At 46.2% G+C, this 26489-nt stretch overlaps 1 protein-coding gene across 1 annotated transcript in view; it reads right to left on the bottom strand.

Annotated features, from left to right (window-relative positions):
• Positions 1–590: 590 nt before the first annotated feature.
• The window catches only part of LOC115087590, a 58898-nt gene continuing 32999 nt past the window's right edge, over positions 591–26489 (bottom strand). The window contains exons 2-4 of the mRNA XM_029594967.1: positions 8192–8306; positions 7076–7635; positions 591–2561 (exon numbers count right to left, since the gene is read on the bottom strand). Of these exons, the coding sequence (XP_029450827.1) occupies positions 2436–2561; positions 7076–7635; positions 8192–8303 (798 nt within the window). The 5' untranslated portion in view covers positions 8304–8306 and the 3' untranslated portion in view covers positions 591–2435. The remainder of the gene's footprint in view (positions 2562–7075; positions 7636–8191; positions 8307–26489) is intronic.

Below are 26489 nucleotides of genomic sequence, written 5' to 3'. Positions count from 1 at the left end.
CGCACTCAGAGATGTGGCTATTTTATAACATATGTGCGTATATGCACGCATGTTATAAAGTAGCCTGCTCACGCACATTCATGCACGCAATTTTAAGCAGGCGTGTGCCTGTGTGCACAAATCCTGCTTAAGTGGGGGGATTTTAAAAGGGACAAGCGCCGACACATTTGCCAGTTTTACCAGTTCGCCCAGTTAACAGATAGGTCCTCCAACCCTCCCTGGTTTGATAGCCTGTTCACCCTGCCCCCAGTTACAGCCTTCCAGTTACTCTTTAAATCCCTTCAAAATGGCTCTTAATTTTTTTTTTTTTTGGACTTACACACCATCCAAAGAAGAAATAAAATTTTGCGGTAGGGGGCCTTTGCGCGTACTGGATTGCATATGTATTTATGCACAAATTTCTGTAGAAAGTCCCAAAACGCCCATGTACCCTTCATACCCCCCCTCAGACCCCACCAAACCCCCCCTCCCCTTTTTGAGAAGTTCCAAGATATACACGCGAGGCATTTAAATGTGTATTCACATGGTTTTTAAAATTTGGTCAGCGTGCAAGAGCCTGACATATTCACACATCCCCTAATTTTGATACGTCTCAGGCTTTTAAAATTCACCTTTTAGAGGGTGCTTTACTTCTGATACTCAGAGCCTTGCTTGCCTGGGTCTTATTTAATGGGACAATCCCTAAACTTTGCCTGACGAGGAACTCATTGCAGTACCTTTGAGATCCAAAAAGTACCCTGTTAAATTCTGAGCAATTTATTTTAGTTGCCCCGCTCCTGGACATTGCCTGGAATCTGCCTCATGGTTTGAACCATGCTGGACATCATAGTGCCGTGTGGTTCAAACCTTGAGTCACGTCCCAGATGGCAGAAGAAGAGGAAGCAGCCCAAGGCACTGCCACTTTCCTTCTCCTACTGCCAGACAACAAGTGTGGGGTAGGCCAGGGCAGAATGGGGGTGCAGGAGTGCAAAGACTACACCAATGTAAGGTTGGCATGGCCAGCTGCTGCCCCACAGACCTGCTTCTGGGCTCTTGCAATTCCCTGGGGGAGCATGCATTTCTGTAGCAAGCCCTTGTCGTGGCTGTGAAATAGCAGGCCACAAGGGGTTCTGCTAAGGGGTACCACTTTCACTACCTTCCAGCTGAGCCCTCCCCCAGTAGTATAGCTTCATGGGTCCCACACTTACTGTTCCCAAGCTGAGCTCTCCCCAGTACTTGTCCTTCATGGATGCCAAAGCTGAGCTCTCCCCAGTACCTACAGCCTCATGAGTTTCTACCTGCTCTGTAAAATGCATCATTATATAAATAGCAGACTGAAAAAAAGATAAACTTAAGGAAAGAAGTAGCAATTATATTGCCTTCACTGATTACAATTCAAAGTGGATAACTGCCAAAAAGAAAGGTGTCTCTAATGTTGGAAGACAGCTGCTGAGGAATGATTGCCTGAAATATTTGGATAAAAACAGAAGGATGGTTTCAAAGGTTAGGAGCTTACAAAATTGGCAGCTTACTATGATATCAGTGCAATCTTTGTATTCATTTATGGGCAAAGAAGCATAAGAGATTTACAGTAATACTTACAATGCTTATCATTGCAATAGACAAGCCCTACCATTAAGACATCATGGGCTGTGCAGGAGGGATGCAGACAGACATATCCTCTCTGCAAATGTATCCTAACATGCTTTGCCGTCACAATGAAAGATATGATGGAGTAGGGTCATGAAGGAAGAAGCAGCAGGGTGAACAAGAAAAGGATCAAGGTAATGAAGAAAAGCTGGGAGAAGTCAGAGGGGTCATGCTGGAATGCTGAGAAGAAAGGAGGGATCAGTGAGGGAGGGGATACGAGAAGGGAGAGGTTAGAGGGAAAAATCATGGAAAGGGGAAAACAAATAGAAAATGGAAGAGGAAAAGAGGTGACGATGAAAATGAAAGAGAACTACCTAGATTATTGCAGCACGGGCAGAGATTTCACATTTTATTGTGTCTGGGATAAACATAGAGGAAGAGGTGTTTTAAAATCCTTTACTTTGTTCACAAAATGAGAAGCACAAACTTAACATGAATATGAATTCTAAAATTGTCCTGTGATGGAAATCCCCCAGCAAAGCAAAATGTCAGCACACACTGCAAATGAGGCCGGTTACTTTATCAAAGAGCTGCATGAGCTTAGATTGTGCAAGAAAGGACTACAGGTAACATCTGCCCGAAAATCCAGGAACATTCTCCAGGGTCCTCATGCATTACAGGATCGGTCTGGGATTCTCTGCGGTTTGTGCTGTGCATGTATTAAGCTGACAAAGGATCAGCATGGGATAGACTGAAGACGTAACACAAAACGACCCACACACAAAACTGATCATTTGTACATGTAAAATATGATCTGATGGAGCAATTGCTTCCCACCCCTTGTTTTAGAGAAGCTGCGCAAACGGTCATTCAATGTGGTCTGTGAGGTGCTTCAGGTAGTCTCCCTGGGTGGCTGCTTCTTCAGGGAAGATGGCCTGGCAGAAGTCACAGGCCCGGTCCAGCGGGTAGTCCTCTGCCACACACCACCAGGTCTTAGAAGGAGCAGGTAGGTTGGGGCAAGGAAGGGAAGAAAAGGAGAAACGGGAATTACAAAAAGCAGATGAATCTAGCCAAGCTACTGATCATAATGTTGCCATCCTTGGGATTACCAGCTGTCTGCGTGTCATCAAGGACAAACTGAACCAGCTCTGTTGCTGTCTCAATCACATCTGAGGAATCTGAACTTTCTGCTTCTCTATTACTGTCCTCACTCGCTTCTAATCCAGCAATCAATGCACATTCGCTTTAGACCGGGGTAGCCATCCTTTTTCAGCAAAGGGCCAATATAATGCTTTCGTTTCTGGCTGGAGGCCATGCACACTTCTAGGCCATGTTCCCACCTTATTTCTGGGAGGAAAACCGCTCTGCATTCCCTGGTGCATACGTCAGTGCCAGGAACCATCATGTAGGTACCAATGTGCCCTTTGTGCAGGTTGGTGCCACCAACAAGGTAAGTGGGAGAAAACAGGAGACCCATCTTGATGGCACTTACCTCCAGGAAAAGACATACCGCTGCCTACACAGTGACTGCTATGTGCATCAGAGAATATGGAATAATGCCCCGCATCCTTGCCTACATTCTCCCTCCCCATGATCATCTCCCCTTTCTCTTTCTCGCTGAAGCTTCTCTTACCTTCTTTGCGTCACCATTAAGCCCTGGGTATTTCTATTTTCAGAAAACAGTCTAGTGTAGGATGGAAATAGGGAAGGCTACATTCAAATGCAGTCTCTCCCTTTAAAGGTGCTGGAATGGTCGGCCTCCTGAGAGTTAACAAATGTAGCTTGTAAGAGTGAGCTCCGGGGGCAGTGGAGTCTTGCATTAGGGTTAGAAGGTAGTGTGGAGCTTTTCTGAGTTGGATGTTTCAGGCCCAGCCAGACAAGCCAGGCAAACTCTATTTGGTGGTACTGACTAGGGTTGGGAGGGGGTTCTTCTTCCAGTCCACTCACTGGCTAGTTGGGATTTTCTCTCTGAGTTGTTTTCGGGTTTTTGCAGTTTTCACGGTAGACGTCTTGTGAGACATCTGAGTCTTTCTTGGACTCAGGAAACAGGGAACCCTGTGTCTAGGACACCCAAGGATAGGGAACACCTGCTCTAGAGGTGGTGACCCGCTGCAAGGAACAACTATCAGTTTTTGAGCTAAAAGACATTTTGTAGAAGATCTGGGAGGAAGATGTTGGCTGCCCCTTCTTCCTTCCCTGTTAAAGGAACATCGAAAGCTGCGTGGTCCAGGATCCCTTCTCAACTTGAGATCTGTGAAAGTGAGATCGAGAAGGACTGAGGAAAACCGTGAGTAATACTACATTTGAGTTACATCAGAGGACCCTCCTATTTTATCTCCCCTCCAATTTACGTTTAGCCCCAGTTGTTGCAGTGTTGGTCCTGAGCTGGGGGCCATGCATCAGAACTCCTTCCATCCTCCTGGGCTGTAAATCCTGCCACTGAGTTTCACCACTGCACACTAACTGACTCACTCCTCTCCCTCTTTGCAGCATCCCCGGCACCCATCAACCCAGGGAACAGAAGACCTCAGATCCTGCACCTGGCGGCACACGACACGGTCACTGGGTTGGACCAGAAATGTGTGTGTATTCTAATAGCGTGCTGGGTTCTGGCACCATATTGATGTTGGAGAAAACTGCAGCAATATAAAACTCAGCCAGGGATGATGCAGTGCACACAAACTTTCCAGACCACGCACTTCCCTTCCTCAGTCTTGACAGCTAAATCTAAGAACTGGGCAAAAGTCTCAGAGGGGTCCTTTGCCCAAGTTTTGGCTTGCAGTTTTCTTTTTCCTTTTTAGCTGTTACTGGAAATATAAGTTTTTGAGCACAAAAAGTGCTCTTTTAATATTGAGACAGAGCAACCGGCCACTGCACATAGAGGCATTCTGGCCCTAGAGAGCACTGCTGCTCCACTGGTGCCAGAGTCAGACCGAAAGACAGCAGCTCACCAAATTAAACTCGCTTTGAAAAAAATCGCTATATAAATATGAAACTCTGGAAATGCCTTGAGGCTATTTTTTTCCTGTTCTGTAATGGTAATATTTCCTCAGCTTATGAGGGCGTGTCCATTTTTATGCATTTGAATAATGACTAGGCCTTACTATGGAGTGACCTCAGGAATGTTCCAGTAATGGGAGGTTACTGGGCAGCAGTGTCACCAAGAGTGACAGGGCAGTTCCATCCCCTAAAGGGTGGGGAGTCAAGAAGTTGGTGAAATACATGCGGTGACTCCACGAGTCACCAGGGAGGAGTTGTAAGGAGTTCTGGGGTCTAGGAGTTTGCAGCAAGGAGCTGTGCCCTGACCTCAGGTTCCATTTGATCCATGGAAGATAGGAGTTCTCATCTGCAAGTGGAAAAGGGCCAATTCGAGAAGATCTTACCACCAGAAAACCATGGAAGGCACTGTCCTGGGGAAGCCAGCCAGTTGTACATAAACTGAGAGCAAAATAAGGGGATTCTGCAGGTTTTTGAGTTGAAGACATAAAAGCCTTGGTGGGCATTCCCAGGATCCTAGTGTGTGGAATTGTACTTAAGAAGCATAGGGAACCATGTTCATCTTTTCCCATGAATTTTGGAACTTAAGGACTGTATTCTGGGGTGTTTTGTTTTTTTTGCAGTTGAGAATTCTGGACTCGATTCATTTTTTTTTTTTTTTTTTAAATCTGCTTCCTTTGAAAACTTTTTTTCTAAGTAAAATCTTTTCTTCTCTTTAGAACACAACACCATTGGCGTGGACTGTTTATTTCTGTGGACTGTGTGGGAACCTCTTAGTTATAGTCCTCCAGTTTGACTCCTGTCCCCAATTCACAGAATCTGGATCCCCATCCTGGCTACAAGTGAGTAAGTGCTCTGCAACGCAGGACGTCAGGCGCCCTTCCCAAAGCGGGAGGTTGGGGGGGGGGGGGGGAATATTACAATACTGTTGAGAAAAAAAATGGAATACAGCACTCCAGAAAGAACCATCTGCCTGATCTTCCTAATCCAGAGATTCTCACCCCAGTCCTGAGGATACTTGGAGCCACTCAGGTTTTCAAGATATCTGCAATGAATATGCATGAGATGGATCTGCATACAAGGAAGTAATGCATGCAGATCCATCTCATGCATATTCATTGCGGATATCTTGAAAACCTGAGTGGCCAGGTGTGTGCCAAGACTGGGTTGAGAACCTCTGGCTTAATCTGTTGTCATGGTGCTGTGTATCTGGATGTAAAACAAAATATTTTAACTCAAGAAACTATATGGTGGTCATGCAAAGGCAACTAGAAGGACTGGCCTGCTCAGCTTTTGCAGAACAGACAGAGCCAATCCTGGTTTTATCCAGCTGCATGGAATATATTTTTAACCTCTGTTTTATACCAGCTCTGGACCTGGAGTGCCACAAACAGGTCTGGTTTTCAGGACATCCACAATGAATATGTATATTTGCATGCACTGCCTTCATTATATGCAAATATGCACATTCATTTGGATATCCTGAAAACCAGACCTGTTTGCAGCAGTCCAGGACCGGAGCTGCCTACCCCTGTTCTATAGCAGTGCTTTCCAAACCTGTCCTGGAGGGCCCCCAGCCAGTCAGGTTTTCAGGATATCCACAATTAATATGGATAAGATGAATTTGCATGCACTGCCTCCATAGCATGCACAATTGTATTTCATGCAAATTTATTGTGGATATCATGAAAACATGATTAGCCAGGAGTCCCCCAGAACACATTTGGAAATCTCTGTTCTATAGGAGGAGAGGCTGATCAGATAGTACTGAATATCTGTGTGTTGCTATTTTTGTATTTATGTCTCCTCACCTCTCTTATAACTTTAAAACAGCTGGACCCAGCTCCATCAAACTTTGTGTGTAAGAAGGTCCTTAGGGGAAATTAGACTTTTCCACCATTCAAAGTTGGTGAATGATTTGGGGGGGGTGTGTGTGTGTGGGGGTGGGGGGGTTTGGATACATGAGGGAGGCAAACATGGTACTTTCCTCATAAGAAATGCACAGGGAGGGGTGGGTTTGAACCATGGCTCTTTAGCATGTCAAGCTTTTTATTGGTTAGCTCCTGCTTCTCTTAGGGGAAGTCAGAACTACGTGGGGAAAACCAGGCCTGAATGTGTTTGTCTTGCAAAAAATGAAGCCAGCTGCTCATGCTATAGACCTTATTTCTGCACAGTCTTTAATCAGCCATCAGAACATTTTAAGTAACTAAAAAAATGTTGCCAGCCTAACTCCCTGTCATCCTGGTATTCCAACTCCTATATCAGTGCAGTGGAATGGGCTCTTTAGTAAACCCACCCCACCCCTGCCCCTCCAAGGGCTGATGCCACGTGGGACAAATAGATGGTAGGACCATGGCCATCTTGGCCCAATCCGTCCTGCTGCCTTTGGTGTACTGCAGAATGCACTGGAAATGGAAGCTGGAAAAGCAGGAATGTAACCCCTCCCCCCCCCCCAAAAAAAACCCGTCTCATGACAACTTGGTGACAGCTCTACAGCACATCCACATACCTTTGTGGGCCCTCGTACAGTAACGGGAGATTTACCCTCTGCAGGCAAATGGTCGTGCACAGAAGCAGTGCCCAGCTTTAGGCAAGAAGGAACTTCATAGAGGTCAGACAGGTTTGTTAATGACTTGCCATCCGCCAGGTTCAGGAACAGCCAATCCCGTGCCTTGCACAAGCCCAGTGATTCCCCATCGCTAGCACCTGCGGAGGGGAGCGGCTTGACAAAATTGCCAAAGGACAGGTCACGGTCCAGCTTGGGCCCATTCTTTTGGCCAGCACAGTTCAGCCCATAATAGCCCACCGTGGCAAACTCTTCCTTCTCTGCTTCGCTGTTTAAGAAGCTGTAGTTTTCCATGGTAGGTGGGAACTTGATATCAAAACTGGGCAGAATCTCAGCATCTTGCCTCTGGTTGCTGGGAAACATGGGGTCCTGTAACTCGGAAGCTGCTACGGTAGGAAGCCCGCCATTCTGAACTTTCTGGTCCTGTGGTCTGAAGAAGGGATTTTCAGACAGTTCAGGACCCCCAGCATCAGTGCACTGAACTGGCATGGAAACAGGCATTTCTTTAAAGGAAAACAATTTGAGTTTTCATTATTAGTATAGAGTGGAATCTTGTTCAGATTTTTTTTTTATCAGGAAATGTACTACTGTGTATCAGAAGGGAGCAGTTCTTCCAGTAATCTGAGTCAGAAACAGACATGCTATATGGACTAAAGAACACATACAGTTCCAACAAGAAGGGAGGCACTGCACCATAGTAGCACCTTAAATACCCAAGTTTTAATCCCACTTCTACCACCTGCTCAATGTGTGACCTGCAGCATATTGCTTAATCTTCCTGTATTCATAGCTACTGTAAAGTGTTTGGTGCAAGGACTTTGTGGCCATGTAAATGTTCTTATAATAAGCACCTTGCACTTTGATAGCTCTCTTTATAATAAATATGATCAATTCTATAGATATCATTAGTGCATGCTTTCTATTCTTATGATTAGCCTTTCAAATGAAAAAAAAAAAAATAAAGGCGATGTGCTTATTAAATTACCCTCTGCTGTCCACTGATTTATTAGCATGTAATAACACAAGGTGTTTTGGCTCATTGAGGCCCCTAAATCTCACCAGTGCTGGGTTCCTTTCTTGCCGTTAGCTTCTGCAGCAGCACAGCCTGTCTGGTGCAGAGAACCTGCAGTTGCCTGAGTTCCTGGGACAGCTGCAAAATGGCTTCTTCCATTGCCTGCGCAAGAGCACAATGTCATGCACAACAGTTAAAACCATGTTGCAAAGAGGAAGAACCAGGAATCAATCCTTGGTATCTCCACAGACATTTCTTTTCACAGAAAGGGTGGTGGGTGCATAGAACAGTACCCTAATTTACGGGCTGATACAGTACAGTGCGCTCCGATGGCATGCTTTAACTCCAGCTCCTAAGCAGGTATTAAATTTGCCATGTTACAATGGGTGCCTTGTCGCGCGGCAATTTTTGGCATCGTGGGGTAATAGCTAATAGCCTCACTTACATGGAATTTACATGTGATGAGCGCTATTAGCTACGTGCTGGTATGGACGAGTGCTTTGGATGCGCTGATCCCAGTTTTGCATCCAAAACGTGGGTCCAATCTGAGCACCCGATATTGTATTGGCTTGCAAGAGTGAAGGGAATTTGTTAATAAACTGGAAAATGTCATAATGCCTCTATATTGCTCCATGGTGAGACTGCACCTTGAATACTGTGTACAATTCTGGTCGCCGCGTCTCAAAAAAGATATAATTGCGATGGAGAAGGTACAGAGAAGGGCTACCAAAATGATAAAGGGGATGGAACAGCTCCCCTATGAGGAAAGAGGTTAGGGCTGTTCAGCTTGGAGAACAGGCGGCTGAGGGGGGATATGATAGAGGTCTTTAAGATCATGAGAGGTCTTGAACGAGTAGATGTGAATCGATTATTTACACTTTCGAATAATAGAAGGACTAGGGGGCATTCCATGAAGTTAGCAAGTAGCACATTTAAGACTAATTGGAGAAAATTATTTTTCACTCAACGCACAATTAAGCTCTGGAATTTGTTGCCAGAGGATGTGGTTAGTGCAGTTAGTGTAGCTGGGTTCAAAAAAGATTTGGATAGGTTTTTGGAGGAGAAGTCCATTAACTGCTATTAATCAAGTTTATTTAGGGTATAGCCACTGCTATTAATTGCATCAGTAGCATGGGATCTTCTTAGTGTTTGGGTAATTGCCAGGTTTTTGTGGCTTGGTTTGGCCTCTGTTGGAAACAGGATGCTGGGCTTGATGGACCCTTGGTCTGACCCAGCATGGCAATTTCTTATGTTCTTATGTTTTGCTGTCACTAAGGTGATACCTGAATTTGACTTTTTTTTCTGCATGTCTTAGTTCTGTTTTGTATATGCCACAAATCTTTTTATGACGATTATTATCATTATTCCTGTTTTATTGTAGTTTTATGTATTTTTTAAAAAGAGGATTCATGAAAGAATATATTGATATTTGTTTTATTATGTTATTGGATCTGATGTTTCTGAAGTGTTCTTTGTTTACTTTTTACATCATATTGTATATTTATAAACTGCAATAAATACAGATTAATAAGACATTTTTAATGTTGGTAAGTGCTTGAAGTAATAGAATTTAAATATTTTTAAATGTCACTCATGTTTGATGGCTGTTGCAAACTATTCAGAAATATATTGTAGGGTGCATGCTAGAGCATTATTTATCGATAAGAGTACAACTAGTAGGGCTTAGATCTGTATGTCTAGTGCCCAGCCATGTTAACCTTGGGCCCCCCCAAAAAATGTATTTCTGGCTACGCCACTGGTGTGACTGCACCTTGAGTATTCTGAGCAGTTCTGGTCATTCCATCTTAAGAAAAGCAAAGAGAAGGGCAACAAAAAGGATAAAGAAGATGGAAGGGCTCCCTTATGAAGAAAGGCTAAACAGGTGAGGGCTCTTTAGCTTGGAGAAGAGTCACAAACTCATGAGTAGGGTGGAACAGGTAAAAAGATAGTGTTATTTATCCCCTCAAAAGGGATTAAGACCAGGGGATACTCTTGGAAATTAACAATTTAAAACAAATCAGGGAAAGCATTTTTTTTCCATTCAACACACAATCCGTTACAAGTTATCTGTCTAAATGGCAAGCTTATGAATATTAAGCTGGTCATTATCCAGCTACAATCTAGCAGGAAAAAAAGAGGGGGAGGGGGGAGATGCTGAGGGTGCAAGCCATTCTAGGGGCATTTAGGAGCGGAATTAAGTTATCCAGCTAACGTAGCCGAATTTGAACTATAACTGGCTCAATTAGCCGAGTAACTTTAGAACCTGCTTCCGAGCAGGTCTAAAGCTATCCAGCCTTGTGTGGCCAGATAACTAGCTACTTACATGGATCTCTTCAAAGATATCTGGGTAAGTAGCACTGTCAAAATAAAATTAAAAAAAAAGATGTAAAAGGGGCCTGTGGCCAATTCTTTCCCTCTCCCTACCCCTGAAACCCCTAATGAATGAGATAAAAGTGCGACGGATTCACAAGTCAGACCCTATCTCTTCATCTCATCCTGATTTCTATTTAATTTAACTGGAGTGCCCTGTGGTTCCTCCCACAGTTTCAATATTCTGGACCACAAATCTCTCCCCAGACCCCCGCCCCCCCCCCCCCCCCATACCTAAAAAAAAAACCTTGCCGGGAGCAAAGTACAAACATATCCATTCTTGGTGTTCCAGCATTGCTTCTGTGAGGGTACCTTGCTCCTGGCAGGGTTTTGTTTTTTTTTAAAGTATAGGGGGGAGGAAGGTTATGGTCCAGGATATTGAAACTATAGGTGGGTGGGAAGGTCTGCAGGGCAGCCCAATAAAAATAAATTGTATGTATGTATTCATTCATTTGAAATATTTGTTACCTGCCCTTCCATGGTTCAGGGCAGGGTACAATAAAACATTCACAATATGCAAAAACAAACAATTACATCACTGCATCAAAAAGATTCTTTGCATTGCTAAAAACATTACACCATAACATCACACACTCATGAGAAGGCCAAACATTTCACATAAGGTCACCATAAGCAAGCTGGAAAAGCTATGATATTAGTGCCTTTTTAAATAGTTTTGGTTCCCTTAGGGACCGTAACTCTGCTGGCAATGAGTTCCATAAACTGGATCCTACGACCAAGAAGGTGCGCTCTCATGTCTCATCCAAATGTGCATTTCTATATGATGGTATCTCAAGAAGCCCTTGATTCGAGGACCGGAGGGGCTATCCAGGTATGTAGATTTTTAGTGTTGTGCTAATCCAGGGTGATGAAATATTACTGAGCAAGTTGTGGATCATGGATTTTGAGTTTATATTGTACACGGTATGCAATGGGTAGCCAGTGTAGGGAAAAATATATCGGAGTGATGTGTTCATGGATGAGTATGTTAGTGAGGAGGCAGGCTGCAGAATTTTGGATCACCTGGAGTGGGCGTAAGACATAAGCGGGAAGTCCAATATACAAAGAATTGCAATAGTCCATTCCTAAAAACAATAGTGCCTGAAGAATTGTTCTGAAGCCTTGGAGTTCTAGTATGGGTTTGAGGTGACATAACAGACGCAGTTTGTAAAACGATGCTCTGGTGACAGCCTTTATGTCATAATTCATTGAGAGGGAAGGATCAGTGAGGACCCCTGAATTACGGACTGAGTTTGTAATAGTTACATTTTGACCAGTAAAGGATAAATTATCTGAAATGTTAAATGATGGAAATCAGGTGAAAATTATGAGTTCAGTCTTGTTAATGTTGAGTGAGAGTTTACTCTGATATAACCATTTGTTAATTGATGTGCGAGAGAGAGCGATAAATTGTTCAGTGAGTGCCCAAGATGATTTTAAAGGAAAGAAGAACTGAATATCATTAGCATATAGTTTGTAGTGTACCCCAAGGCTCACCAATAACCCACATAAGGAGGGTAAGTAGATGTTAAATAGAGCTGCTAAGAGTGCTGAGCCTTGGGGTACACCAGATAGAAGAGGGAACCATCTAGAATGCTGAGAATTGAATGTTAACTGTTGTGTGAGATCTGTCAGATAGGATGAAAACCAAGAAAGAACATTACCTGCAAAACCCAGAGTTCAATATTCAAAACTAAACATTTAAATGGATAACTTGACTAACTTGGAGTTAGATGGATAACTTGGATAACATGGCATTACATGGGTAACTTGTGAGTTAGATGGATAACTTGCCATTTAGATGGCTAACTTGTGAGTTAGATGGATAACTTGCCATTTAGATGCATAATTTGTGAGCTATCCATCTAAATGGCTTTAAATATTCACCTCAAGGAGATTAACCAAGATGTAAGAATAGAGTGATCGATAGCTTCTTAACCGGATATCTTCAAAGATATACAATTAAGTAGCACTGTCAAAATAACATTAAAAAAAAAGATGTGAAAAGGAGCTATAGCCGATTCTCTCCCTCCCCCTGAAACCCGTACTGAATGAGATAAAAGTGTGATGGGTCCACAAGTTGGGCCCTCTCCCTTCATCCCTTACTGATGCCTATTTAATTTAATCAAGCTGCCCCATGGATCCTCCTGCCCAGTGGGAAGGGGTAGGATGAGAGGGCTTGACCTGTGGACCTGCCACAGTTTTATCTAATATAGGGGGAGTTTTGGGGGTGGGAGCTGCAAGGCCTGACAGGGCCATATATTAAATTTGGGGAGGGAGGGAGAGAATCAGCTTGCAAGCCCCTTTTACGTCTTTTTTTTTAATTCATTTTGACAGTGCTACTTAACCAAATATCTTTTCGAGATATCTGGTTAAGTAGCTAGTTATCCAGCCACACAAGGCCGGATAACTAAAAAATCCAACCAGTTATACTTAAACATAGCCGCTTAGGTTTTTCAATTATCTGGCTACATATAGCTGGATAACTTTGGGCGAGTATGTTCAGCTGGACTTTATCCCACCAAATATCTGAGACAAGTTATCTGGCTAACTTTAGCTGAATAACTTGTCCATTTGCCGGTTTACTAAATATTGGACTCCAAGTTGTGGAATATGTGGCAGGAGGATGTGGCTAAGTCATCTTGCATAGCCGGGTTCAAAAGAGGTTTGTACTCCTTGTTTTATGCATTCCAAGATGTTATTCAGGTGAAAATCTCTGTGGGGAGATAAAGGGGAAAACGTTATGATTATTGAAGTTGTCTGGGTACTTGATTCATTGTTTTTTTGTGTTTGGTTTTCTATTAATAAAAGATTTTTTAAAAAGGGGGCAACCTAACCATTTTCCTACAGCGTATGCCAAGACCACCTATATCCTTTCGTATCTGGACGGAAGAGCGCTGGCTTGGGCCTCACCGCTGTGGGAGCGCAATGACCCTATCCTGAATGATCTTGCCGGGTTTCTTGAACTGTTTACCAGACTATTAATTAAGTTGACTTAGAAAATAGCCACTGCTATTACTAGCAACGGTAACATGGAATAAACTTAGTTTTTGGGTACTTGCCAGGTTCTTATGGCCTGGATTGGCTACTGTTGGAAACAGGATGCTGGGCTTGATGGACCCTTGGTCTGACCCAGTATGGCATGTTCTTATGCTGAGATCAGTATTCGATGACCCTGCCCGGTACTCGACAGCAGGATCAACTTTAGTTCATCTAAAACAAGATAATAAACCTTTACCAGACTTCGCCATTGATTTCAAGACATTGGCTTCTGAATTACATTGGGACCCTAGCTGCCTGAAGACCATCTTCTTTGAAGGCCTGAACTCCCGATTGAAAGATGAGCTGGTGGCTCTTGAGATGCCTGAAACCTTAGCAGAACTGATGAAGTTGGCAGCAAAGATTGATCGCCGACTTCGCGACAAGGTTCAAGAGGTCAAGAGTCCCAGAAGACCACTCCAGGGAGAGCCTCGAGTCAAGTCGGTACCCCAGCCTACACCCCCAGGTCCTGTGGTTGGCAAAGAAGAACCAATGCAATTGGGCTGCAGTCATTTGACTTCTAAAGAGAGACGAACTCGAAGGAGGTTGGGACTATGCATGTATTGTGGACAGGCTGGTCATGTTGTTCAAACATGTCCTATATGTCTGGGAAACTGGCAGACCTAAGTCCTGTGGGAGGACTCTTCTTAGGTCTAACTGCACCCTCTCCTCCACTCTCTCTTCCAGTATCCTTATTCTGCGGGCCTCTAGAATACCAGACCCTTGCCTTAGTGGACTCTAGGGTAGGGGGAAATTTCATTTTGAAATGTCTAATGGAACATTTGTGGATCCCCATCACTACCATGACGTCTCCATTACTTTTGTCCTCTATTCATGGAGAGCCTTTACCGGGTGAAGTAACCATGCTTAAAGAACCAGTGAGCTTACGTACTGGTGCTCTTCATACGGAGACTATTTCCTTCTTTGTGCTAGAGAAGTCTATGCACCCTTTGATACTTGGGCTACCGTGGCTGCAGAAACATATGCCATAATTCAACTGGGCCACTTTGGAGCTTTCACGTTGGGGTCCAAATTGTCATGGAAAATGCTTGATGGAAGTCTCTCCAATACTATGTATGCCAGCTACCCCATTGTTGCCTGGGTTGCCCCCTCAATATGATTCATACCAAGATGTATTCTCAAAAGAAGATGCTGATATCTTGCCTCCACACAGATCATTCGACTGCGCAATTAATTTGAAGCCAAATACAGAACCACCCAAAGGAAGGGTCTATCAGAGTGAAAGGCTTCTCCCCGTGGGTGTGTCCATCACCGCAGTACCAAAGAATCCACTCCACCTCAAAACCATAAGAGTCTCAGGTCGAACATCCACCAGTCCTGTCTGATGACCACTCTCCTTCCTCCGGGGCTTCTAGCTCAATATGCCTCCTACTTAGATGTTTTTTCCAAGGAAGGCATGGATACCCTTCCGCCCCATTGTCAGTACGACTGCGTGATAAATCTTCTCCTCGAAGCCAAACCACCCTGGGGCCGGGTCTACCCCTCGTCCCAAACAGAAACTAAAGCCATGTTGGACTATGTCTAGGAGAACCTGGCCAAAGGCTTCATCTGTCCTTCCAAGTCTCCTGCAGGGGTGGGATTCTTCTTTGTGGCAAAGAAAGATGGAGGGCTCCACCCATGCATTGACTACCACGGGCTAAATGCCATTACCCGAAAGGACCGCTATCCCCTGCCCCTTATCTCCGAACTCTTCGATCGGCTACAAGGGGCCCGTATTTTCTCTAAACTAGACCTCCGAGGAGCGATAACCTGATCTGCATCCAGAGTGGCGACGAATGGAAGTCCGCCTTCAACACCCGAGAAGCGCACTACGTGTACCTTGTTGTGCCCTTTGGCCTCTGCAATACACCCACAGTGTTTCAAAATATGGTGAATGAGGTATTTTGAGATATGCTCTACAAGTGCGTTGTCGTCTACCTTGACGACATCTTAATCTTTTCCCGAGAACTCACCACCCATTGCTCTGACATCGCTCGGGTGCTCCAACGCCTCAGAGACCATCAACTCTTCGCTAAGTTGGAAAAATGCACCTTCGAATGAGAAAGCCTGCCCTTTTTGGGTTACATTGTCTCTAAACAGGGCTTTTCCATGGACCCAGAGAAACTCACTTTCTGAGGGCCAAGCCCTTTTTACTTTTTTGCAAGGTTTTCTGGTGGGCACCACAGCAGTGCATGTAAATATAATATACAGTTGTTGATAGTGATATTTTTCCTCAGAAGGCAGTATTATGAATGTTATGTTTTCATGTAAAATCTGTTATTAGGAAAGGGCCTAGGAGGCTGGAGCTGGGGGAAGAGGAGATCTAGGATAGTGTTGGGAAGAGGGGAGAAAAGGAATTTTTGTGTGTGTGTGTGTGGGATTAAAGAATGAAATTACTGAAGGCTAAATATTATTTTGTGTTGCTTGTTTTATTTGCAGAACAATATAGTACTGAAATCTTTCCAGATTTATACCCCAGACACACTACTCCTGGGGAATTCTGCGCACAAAAACTTAAAATTCTGCAAACTTTATATTGGTCAAAATAACACAATTTGCATGACAGTCTTTAAAGTAATTACATTTTAAATTAATACAGAAAAAAGTTATTAATTAAAGATTCAGAATTTTAAATATTTTGAGCAGAATTTCCCTAGAGATTCACTGTAAGAGTGTCCCTTCCATTAGCTCTCTCTACTCCCCTGGCCACTTTGCCCTCTCAGGCCCCAACTCCTCCACCTGCCAGTATCTCTCCCCTCCACCTCTAGGCTCAACCCCTTCCACTCTATGACCAGTCCCAGAGTTTGACCCTGTTTTCAGAACTGCCCCTCACACAGGCTCCCTCTGTCCCTCCCTCTCTCTAGTATACATACACACACCCTCATACAGGCTCCTTCACTCTCGCGCGCGCGCACACACACACATCCCCTCATACAGGGCCCTTTCTCTTGCATACACACCCACACAAGCTCCCTTTCTCTCTCACACATACATCCTCACACAGGCTACATATGTCTCTCACACACCCCTTCACACAGGCTCTGTCTCACACATACACAATCTCTTCACACAGACTGGCACCTTCACATACACACAGTCTCTTTTTCATACACACGAGCTCCCAATCTCTCACACACATACACACTCCTTCACAATCTCCTCATATAGGCTCACTCTCTCTGAAACCCACACTTAAGCATCCCCTCCGCTCTCTTACCTCCCATGCTTTCTCTCACCCTCTCCTTTCTCACACCCCCTCCACCTCTTCTCTCACACAGACACACACACACACACACACATTCTCTCTCGCTGGGGCCTTTATCTTCGCCACGAGCGGAGCACACTCCTTTCGTAGCACACGAGGCCTTCCATTTTCGCCGCAAACAGTGCGCCCAGGTCTTCATCTTTGCCGCAAGCGGAGCACATCTTATAGCACATGTGGCCTTCATCTTTGCGTACTCCGTTTCTGGAATGCCAGGGTCTCCTCTATTTTCTGCGCAGAAAATGGCAATTCTGCGCAGGGGGGGAATTCTGCGCAAATTCTGTGCTTCGCAGTAGCTCAGAATTCCCCCAGGACTAACACACCACCAAAAAAATCTCACTCTTTAGCTTTGAGTGTCACCTACTGGGACATTAAATCTCACTTTTTGAGATGAAGGGGTGGGGTGGACAGTACAAGTAAGGCACTTGGGCCAGGAAGGGGTGGCAGGGGAGGGAAAATTGGTTGATTATGCCAGGGAGGATGGGAGAGGCAGATGGAAAGGAATGTGATTATGCCGGGATTGGGGAAGGGAAGTGGATGTGCATTTACAGAATCCCCTGCTTAGAATGTCACCGCACACCACTAATAATTAAAAACAACTTCAGACGGGGCAATACCAAAGCAGAGCTGCAATATACGTGCTCAGGGACAGAGTGGTATTGCTGACCACAGATGGGCCCCTTTCATTATAGCCCTGCTGCTTGGTTTAAACAAGACCTCTGCAGCTATTCTCCTGATCTTCACACTCCAGAAAGTATCGGGTCAGGACTACAATCAGCTTTGAATATAAAGCATCACCATTTTCCCCTTTCACACGCCCCTAATGTCCAAAAAGCCAAAGATGACTACGTAGGAGGAACCAGCAATCATACAAGGTGCTTACCATGTCTCAGTAATGAAACATAAAATCTGAAGGATACTTGTGGTCGCCTAATTTGGTTTGTTCTCATTTTCAGGTAAAAAGTAAGAAATATCAGTCTCGCTACTAATCCAACAGTAAAACAGTGCAGAAAGTCAACAGGAGAAGAGCGCGAGAGGAGATGCAAGGGGGAGCTCTCATTCTCTGGGTGAGCAGTGGTCTGTTTATTAATAAGAGGTAAGGGTAATTAACGGCCGGACGCAGGTCTGATATGACATAGAAATGAGAATGCATTTGAACAGCTAAAAACACTTCTGGTTCCCGCAGTGTGCGCACTCTTGAGTGGCTGGAAAAAAAGGGCTTCCTGCAGGCTCGCTTAGGTTTGCGGGGGAGGAAAATAGTGTACATACAGTAAAATTTCAAAACTAGAATCATTATTTTGCCCTGCCCCCTGCCACTCACTCAAGTCGCAGGTGAAAAGTATGCAGCAGACACTTAGGGGTTTGTTTTTTTTTGACCCAGCCATTTCCTCCTGCTCTTTTCTGTGCTTCCAACCCAATCGGAACCAGGAGTGGGGTCTGGTGCCATCAGCCTTCATTCCCAGCTACCGGAGGCTTTCTTCCCATTAATTTATATCCACTCCCCTTCCCTGATGTTATTCAGCAGTGGTTCTTAGCTGGAGGCCATGCACCGGGGCTCCTTCCAGAACTCTGGCATCATGGGCTTTTAATCCAGCCACTTGGTGTTGTCCTGAAGCACTGCCCATAGCGAGCATTAATAAAACTTTGGGTTCCTTTGGTTTCATTTTTCCCCTTATTTTGTATCGTTAGGTTTTCTTTTCTCTTTTTTACATTTTTCATTTAGTGCACACTGTTTGAGTTGCAATGGTGTGCACTAACTTAAATAGAGCGCACTAAATGAAAATGGTGAGCAAAATGAAAAATTTAAACAACAATACAGTTTGTGAATTGTTTTATGGTTTTAGTATAGAAACAATATGAAATGAAATAGGCAGTATTGCTGAAAATGAAAGCACATCCCTAAAGATCATGATGCCCTCCCCCACCCCTCATCCTCCAGGGCTGTCAGCACTGCCTCTGCAGCATCTCCATTCCCAGCTGACTCAGGGCGTGGAAGACCTGAGTCAGAGATTGAAGCAGGGATCTTCCTCATGACAAGTGTACAGCTCTTGCCACTAGAGCTATTGGACTGGTCCAAATGCAGAAGTTTTTAATACGCATCCTTTGCACTTACTAATTTTCAAAGAGAAACAACAGGGGAGGGGGAGTTTCCCTTTGAAAATGTACATAACAAGCATACGTTAAAAGCATCCGCAGAGTTTGCAGTCAAGTGGGCTATTTGAAGATTGCCTCCAAATTGGTGGTGGTTATATAGGGAGCGCTGCATTAGATGCTCACATAAGTGAGGCAATGTGTGCTTCTAACCCACGGGAAGTGACAAGAGGGCTTTTGCGATTTCATCAGCTGATTTGTATGACAGTCAGTCAACCGTGATTGGGTGGAGGTGATCTGTCATGTCACTGCTGGCAGGCGAAGCTCTCTGCGGGGTACAGCACCCACCCTGTGCTGAAAACAAACTGCTGCACTTTTTCCATGATGCACATACCAAACTGTTTAACCTCTACAGATCTAGGGCCTCAAGGTTCTTCAACCACTTCCTCTTTCATGTTTAGTCAAGAAACTAAAGAAACTAATTTTAGTAAAATAATGTAGATGATCGTCATGCATGGGTGCGTACATAAGTACAATGACAGATTAGAGATTCCATGTACATACATTTTACGCACACAGTAATGATCATTTCACATTCACACAGAAATCTTTTATGGCTCCAATTGCTGCATAAAGCTCCCAGAAACAAGTCATTTTTGTATAACCATTTAGCTCATTCCCTGTACGTACCCGGATCAGTCCAGACACCTGGGTTTTGCCTCCCCTCCAGCAGATGGAGACAGAAGTTTTTTCAAAACAACCCTGCCATATTTACCAAGGTGCCACCCACAGACCCTCAGTCTTTCTCTGTCTCCAGCAGATGGCAGAGGTGCAAAACCCACAGTCTGTTATGAATCGCACTGCCCGTGGGTCCCCCCGCGAGCAGGCTCACTTACCCACGCTGTTTCTTCACCCAACGCAGCTGGTGCCACCGACGTCGGGCCTCCCAGTGCGACTGGAGCCGCGGGCTGAAGTTCCTTCTGCGGCCCGGAGGCCGCCCTGTTTCGCCCTCTTCACCGCGGCCAGAGCCGCGGACTTGGCTGCTTTCCATCGCGGTCCGGGACCGCCGCCGACGTCGTCTGGAGTAGCGGCTGGAGCCGCTGCCGTCATCAGGCCTGCTCCTCAGGCCCAGCCTGCATTGATACGCAATGACGCTGTGCAGGCCGCTGTCCACGGTCCTGCACAGCCCTGCTTCCTGCTCCTTAGGCGCTGGTGCGCGCCTCTCTGTAAGATTTAAAGGGCCAGGCACAGGACGTGTGCTGGCCCCACCTAGGGAGTGGACTTCCTGCTTCAGCCCTATAAAAGGGCTGCTCCATCAGTCCGTCTTTGCCTTGCATCGGAGTTGATTCACTCTGGAGGCTCCTGCCTGCCAGAGCTCTGTCAGGTCTTCCTTTTCTTCTCCATGGAGCTCTTGTTGCTTCGTCTCGTCATGCCAAGTCATGTTCGTGCCTGAGGTCCCCGTCCAGGTGTCCTGGTGTCTCATCTTGGTCTTCTGTTTCCTGATGTTCCAGGTTCCTTAATTTCCTGCTCCTGTGTCTTCGTCTTCAGCGCTCTTGAGCCTTCTGATACCTGTTAGGGCGGGAGTCCCTCGGATGATGTGTGTTCGAGCGTGGACTAGCCTACAGGTGGACTGGTGTCCTGTGCTCCTGAGCCGTCATGTCCTGCCAGCCGTTGGTGGAGCTTCGGACGACATCGGCTCTGTCGTTGGAGTTCTGCTTCGACTGGATCCTTTCCTGCGCTTGTCCCGCTCCCAGCGTGGTCTATGACCAGCCTCCTCAGGCTGTGTATGGCGCGCAGTGGGACAGGGTGGTCCGCGACTCAGTCCCTCGGGTGGGCTGAGTAGGGCGCCCTGAGAGACAGTGCCAGTATCCTTCCGCCCAGCTTCTTGTCTCGTCTGGACTTCGTCAAGTTCCTCGTCTCGTCGTGGATGCCATTGCATCATCTTGGTATCATGTCATGTTCCTGATGTCGTCGCATCGACCCTGGTCCGGGATGCCATTGCATCAACCACTGGTCTGTGATGTCTTCGCATCAGCTTTGGTGTCAAGTCTTCGTCCGCGATGTCGTTGCATCGATCCTCTTGTCATGTCTTCATCTGCGATGCCGTTGCATCGATTCTGCTGTCATGTCTTCGTGTCAAGGCCCGTCTGCCCTCGACCTCAGGCCAGGCCTGCTGCTCCATGCTGTTCCATGCAGCAGGTCCAAAAGGGCTCTGAATGGTCGGAGGACCATTCACATTCCAACATCATCCTGTTGTTGGCCTTGGGAGCTTGCCAGCCTGGCAGAGGGTAAGACCATCAGCCATGGTGGAACACGCCGTCAACCCTCAGTTCGATCCTGGATCCGTCTGGGGTCGGGCTGAGGCCCATGGGCACACTAAAACCCCGGCAGGGATCGCTCCATAGCGCCCCCATTGCTAACAAAATGCAAGGCCTTTAGAGGTCATCTTTCACAACAGAATGCAAGGCCTTCGAGGCCCCATTCACAACACAGTCTCTCCTGATTATCTGATTACAAATAGTTGGTAGAGTCAGGGTTGTAGTCAGGGCTTAAGTTGGCAATTTTCTTTTAATCGGTTTAAAAAAAAAAAAAAAGACATTATGTTAGTCCCTCACCGTCAGTGGTTCTGTGTGTCTCCCAGGGGGTTGATAGGTCCTGAGGGGACCATCCCCCCTGGTCGAGACTGCTGCTACTAAGGGTCGAGGACCCTGCACTTGTTTGTTTGTCAGCAGCGTCGGGGTGATACTGGGGAGCCCGGCTCACTCACCCCCACAGGAGCTGGACCTGTTCCAGAACCAGGGACAGGTGTCTGTTTTTACTTGTATAAAAGAAAACAAAAAACGTGGCTGTTTGATTTTAAGCGCGCCGACTCTCTGATACATTTCCTGGGTTTCCCGCTGGGCTGCGCCGCTGGTTTCGCGTTGTTTAGATTTTGGTCGCTTCCTAGGATGCCTTGGGGCTCCTCATGCCATGTGTGCGGCTCATCGCGCGCATGTCTCTCGCACGAAGGCCTCTGCTTTGATTACTTGCAGGGTGGTGAGGGACCCTCAGTTTTGAATCGGGAGGGTCGGAGTCGGGCTCTGCGGTCGGCGGCGTGAGTGGGTACAAGTTCCCTGATGTCAGCGAACCCGTTCCCGCTAAGCGTGGGAATGGCGGCCATTTTGGGCTTGTTTCGGGCGGCCACGCGGGCAGCGATGGGGGAGGGGATTTTACCCCCACGCTCTCCCCGCAGCAAATTCCGGCCGGGGGGGTGCTCTAGCGGGTGCAGCCTCTCCTGTACACAAGGATAGCCCTGAGAGGGCTGCTGATTCCTCTTCAGACTCCTCTTTCTCCTCAGAATTTGTATTGCTCATGCACAAGGCCTTTAAGGCAAAAAAGACAGGGAGAAAGCAGGCGGCTGAGAAACTTGTTATAGCCGCAGGCCTGGAGGGCCCGAAAGCGTGATAGGTCCCTGGGGGGATCCGACCCAATTAAAGGTAAGAGACCCTTACGGTTCGTGCCAGCAGGGATGGACACAGACTCCACGTCTCAAGACGATGCGAATCTGCAGCCCAAGCCCCCGGGGGGGGGGGCAAGGGTGATGCAGATCCGCAGCAAGACTCAAGCAGAGGATCTCAAGCAATGGAAGGCGATGATCTGAAGGTGGTTCGTATCTTTAAGAAGGAGGAGTTGACTCCGCTTATTCCGGCCATCCTGGAGGAGCTAGGCTTGGCAGCTCCGCCAGCGGAGTACCGGCTGGGAGCTATGGATCCAGTCTTGCTGGGCCTAAGGGGTCCTGCAGTTTCCTTCCCTTTCCATTTCTCGGCAATAGATCTCCTGTTCAGAGAATGGGATACACCAGATTTGGGACTGAAGGTAAGTATGGACAAGCTATATCTTCTCCCGGAGGATGCTTTGGATCTGCTACAGGTCCCTAAGGTGGATGCAGCGGTGTCGGCCGTTACAAAGAGATCCACTATCCCAGTCACGGGGGGTGACGGCCCTCAAGGACTTACAGGACAGAAAGTTGGAGCTACAGCTCAAGAAAGTGTTTGAAGTATCCACGCTGGGGGTCCGTGCGGTGATGTGCAGTAATTTTGCGCTGCGTGCGGGTCTTCGCTGGGCCCAGCAGCTCCAGGCCAATGCCGACCTCTCGGAGGGTGAGGCACTCCAGGCAAACCGACTAGAAGTGGTCATCGCGTACAGCGCCGTTGTTCTCTACAATCTGCTGCGCATGTCGGCTAGATCCATAGTTTCCGTGGTTTCCACGCGCAGGCTCCTCTGGCTGCGAAATTGTGCTGTGGATGTCTCTTCCAAGGCTCACCTTGGCTCACTTCCTTTTAAAGGCAAATTGTTGTTTGGCAAAGAGTTGAAGGACATGTTACAATCTCTGGGGGAGAACAAGGTTCATAAGCTGCCAGAGGACAGACCCAGATCAAGAGGATCTTTTGCGGCTCAATCTCGGTTTAGGAGTAGTAGGAGGCCTCAGCCGGTGTGGTCCTCTGGGTCGTCCTTTCACCCGGGGCCAGGCAGACAACAGTCGTGGTCTCAGTCCTTTCGAGGCAGAAAGTGTGGTAGGCCTGGTAACCCCCAGGCAGCTGCGGGAGACTAAGTCCTCGCAATGAGATACTGCTGGTCTATTCCTCGGTGCCAGTCATGGGGGCCAGAGTATCGATGATCTTCGAGGAATGGGCCAAGCTGACATTGGACCAGTGGGTCCTCACCATGATAAGTCAAGGTTATGCTTTAGATTTTGTACAGCATCCTCGCGACAAGTTCCTGATCTATCCATACGCATACCGAGAAATGCGCGAGGCTGTGCAGGGCACACTGCAGCGCCTCCTGGATTTGGGAGCCATAAGGCCGGTGCCGTCCGTGGAATGGCAGAAGGGCCGCTATTCCATTTACTTCATGGTCCCAAAGAATGAAGGCACTTTTCGACCGATCTTAGATCTCAAAAGAGTCAACAGATGCCTTCAGGTACTACGGTTCTGAATGGAAACACTTTGGTCAGTTATCGCCTCGGTATGACAAGGAGAGTTTCTGGCTTCTCTGGATCTCCCAGAAGCATATCTCCATATAGGCATCCGATTGTCACACCAGAAGATCCTCAGGTTCTGCATTCTGGGAAATCACTATCAGTTCCGGGCTATGCTTTTCGGGCTTGCCACCGCTCCCCGAACGTTCACCAAGGTAATGGTGGTGGTTTCAGTGCAACTCCAGAGGGAAGGCTTGTTATCAATTGGCTGATTCAGGCGAAGTCCGAGGGTCTGTGTCAGGCTGCTGTCCGCAGGGTGCTATAGCTTTGCGGTCGCTCGTCTGGGTGGTCAACCTTGCCAAGAGTCGACTGACTCCTTTGCAATCTTTGGAGTTCCTGGGAGCCTTGTTCGACATGGAGCAGGGATGAGTGTTCCTCACTACAGAATGCGTAGTCAGGCTGCAGGGACAGGTGAGGGACCTGTTGTCCATGCGGATGCCCAGGGTGAGAGATTACTTGAAGGTACTAGGATCCATGACGTCCACTCTGGAGTTGGTACCCTGGGCCTTTGCCCATATGCGTCCCTTACAATCACCATACCGTTTGATGATCACTGGTGCTGAGGTGGGCACCCACCTGGACGTCTGAGACATTATCTCCATTAGTGAGCACTAAGTCGAGTATAGCTCCTTCTCTCGTGGGTTCCATTACCATTTGTTTGAACAAAGCTACTTGCAGGGCATCTACTATTTCTCTACTATTATTAGATTCTGCAGATGGGATTCTCCAGTCTACATCTGGCATGTTAAAGTCTCCAACGATCACCACTTCTCCTTTCTTTGCTATCCTGTGGATGTCTTCAACCAGATCTCTGTCCAGCTCTTCCTTTTGGTTTGGAGGCCTGTAAACCACTCCAATAAAAATGGATGCCCCATCTTTTTTTAAGTCGGCCCAGAGTGCTTCTTCTTTGCCCCATCTTCCTTGCAGCTCAGATGCTTGGATATTGTTTCTGACATAAAGAGCCACTCCTCCCCCTTTCCTATCCTCTCTGTCCTTCCTTAACAAGTTATAGCCTGGTATTGCCGTATCCCAGTCATGAGATTCCATAAACCACGTTTCCGTGACAGCAACAACGTCCAAGTCCGCCTCCACCATTAGGGCTTGCAGCTCTGGGATTTTATTACCCAAACTACGAGCATTTGTGCTCATAGCTTTCCAGCTTTCTTCGCTCAGGTTACTGCTGTTCCTGGACTCCTTTTGTGAACTATGTAGTTGAGTTCTGTTATCCACTTTTCTCTTTGCATTTGTGCAAGGGAAGAGATTAATGCCTCTGATGACAGAGTCATCCATCACCGTGAGCTTTTTCCTTTGGTTTCTGATCTGGAATTTCTGTATGCATTGGGTTTTTTCTCTCCTTTCCGATAACACTTCAATCTTTTTCTCAAGGACTTCTTCAGAATTTAATACAGAGAAGGTATTTTGTACTTGTTGCACTTGATACAGTGTGTGTCTCCGGAACACAGGTCTTATTCTACCAGAGCCCACTGTAATACTTTTTAAGTTCCTTAATGGCCTGTGTGAGTGGGGGGATAGAGTTGTGAGCTGCACAGCTTTCAATAATGGGTGTCTGTGGGTTACAGGTCTTATCCTACCTGAGCCCACAGTAAATCTTTTTTTTCTTGAGTTTTGGTTATTCAGTGGTAAGGGGAAATTATTTCCTGAATAATGTACAGTGGCTGAGACTCTCTTTATTGAAGCTAATTCAGCTTTAAAGTCATCCAGCTCCTTTTCCAAGGTAGAGAGTTTTGAACAAAAGGGGCAAGCCTTAAGTTTCCATATGATTACCCTCAATATAAAGGCTCCACAGCAGTTGCATTGAATAGTACTCATTTAGGTAAGTTATTTGATTGGTACACCTAAGGAATAATCAATTTACTAATTTATCTTGTTGCCAATTATGAAGTTAGTCCTTTGTTAGCATTGTATGAGCAGGGTTCACTTATTTCGGAATTAAGATTTTCCCATCTTATAAAGAGTTACTTAGTTAATTCTCCGATACTCGTAACAATTAAATCCGACTTAGCACAATGGGATGATTTGATGATATCCTGGGCAGGATCAATTTGGTTAAAATAACCTTTCCAGACTGTTGTATTTATTCATGCATCTGCCTTGTAGAGTCCCAGTGATGGTCTTCGATGAATTACATAGCAAAATTGCTAAGTTTGTTTGGTAATACCGACCTGCCAGAATTAAGCTTAGCACATTGTGACAACCTAAATCATGAAGGTGGTGTGGCTCTTCCAAATTTTCAATATTATTACTGGGCCTCTAGATTGCAGTGGCTGAAATTCTGGTTTAAGCTGGGAACGGGCCCTGCTTGGGTATCCTGTGAAAGGGCACTGGTGTGAAGCACAGGTCTTCATTCCTTTCTTTTCCTTGCGTTCTCCTCTTCTACAGTTCAAAGAGCTGTCTGTTGAAATCCCATTTTGGCTCATACGCTTGGAGTGTGGCATAAGGTTCGTTGACACCTCACACTCGCTGATGAAAATTTGCCACCTCTCACTCCTATTTTTCAAAATTCTGAAGTATCAGGTCTAACCTTCCTATGGGATTATCAGGATTG

The sequence above is a fragment of the Rhinatrema bivittatum genome, chromosome 3, assembly GCF_901001135.1.
Source record: "Rhinatrema bivittatum chromosome 3, aRhiBiv1.1, whole genome shotgun sequence".
Classification (NCBI taxonomy): Eukaryota; Metazoa; Chordata; class Amphibia; order Gymnophiona; family Rhinatrematidae; genus Rhinatrema; species Rhinatrema bivittatum.
The sequence above is the reverse complement of the archived record's forward strand: the minus strand, read 5'-3'. Positions and strand labels throughout refer to the sequence as shown.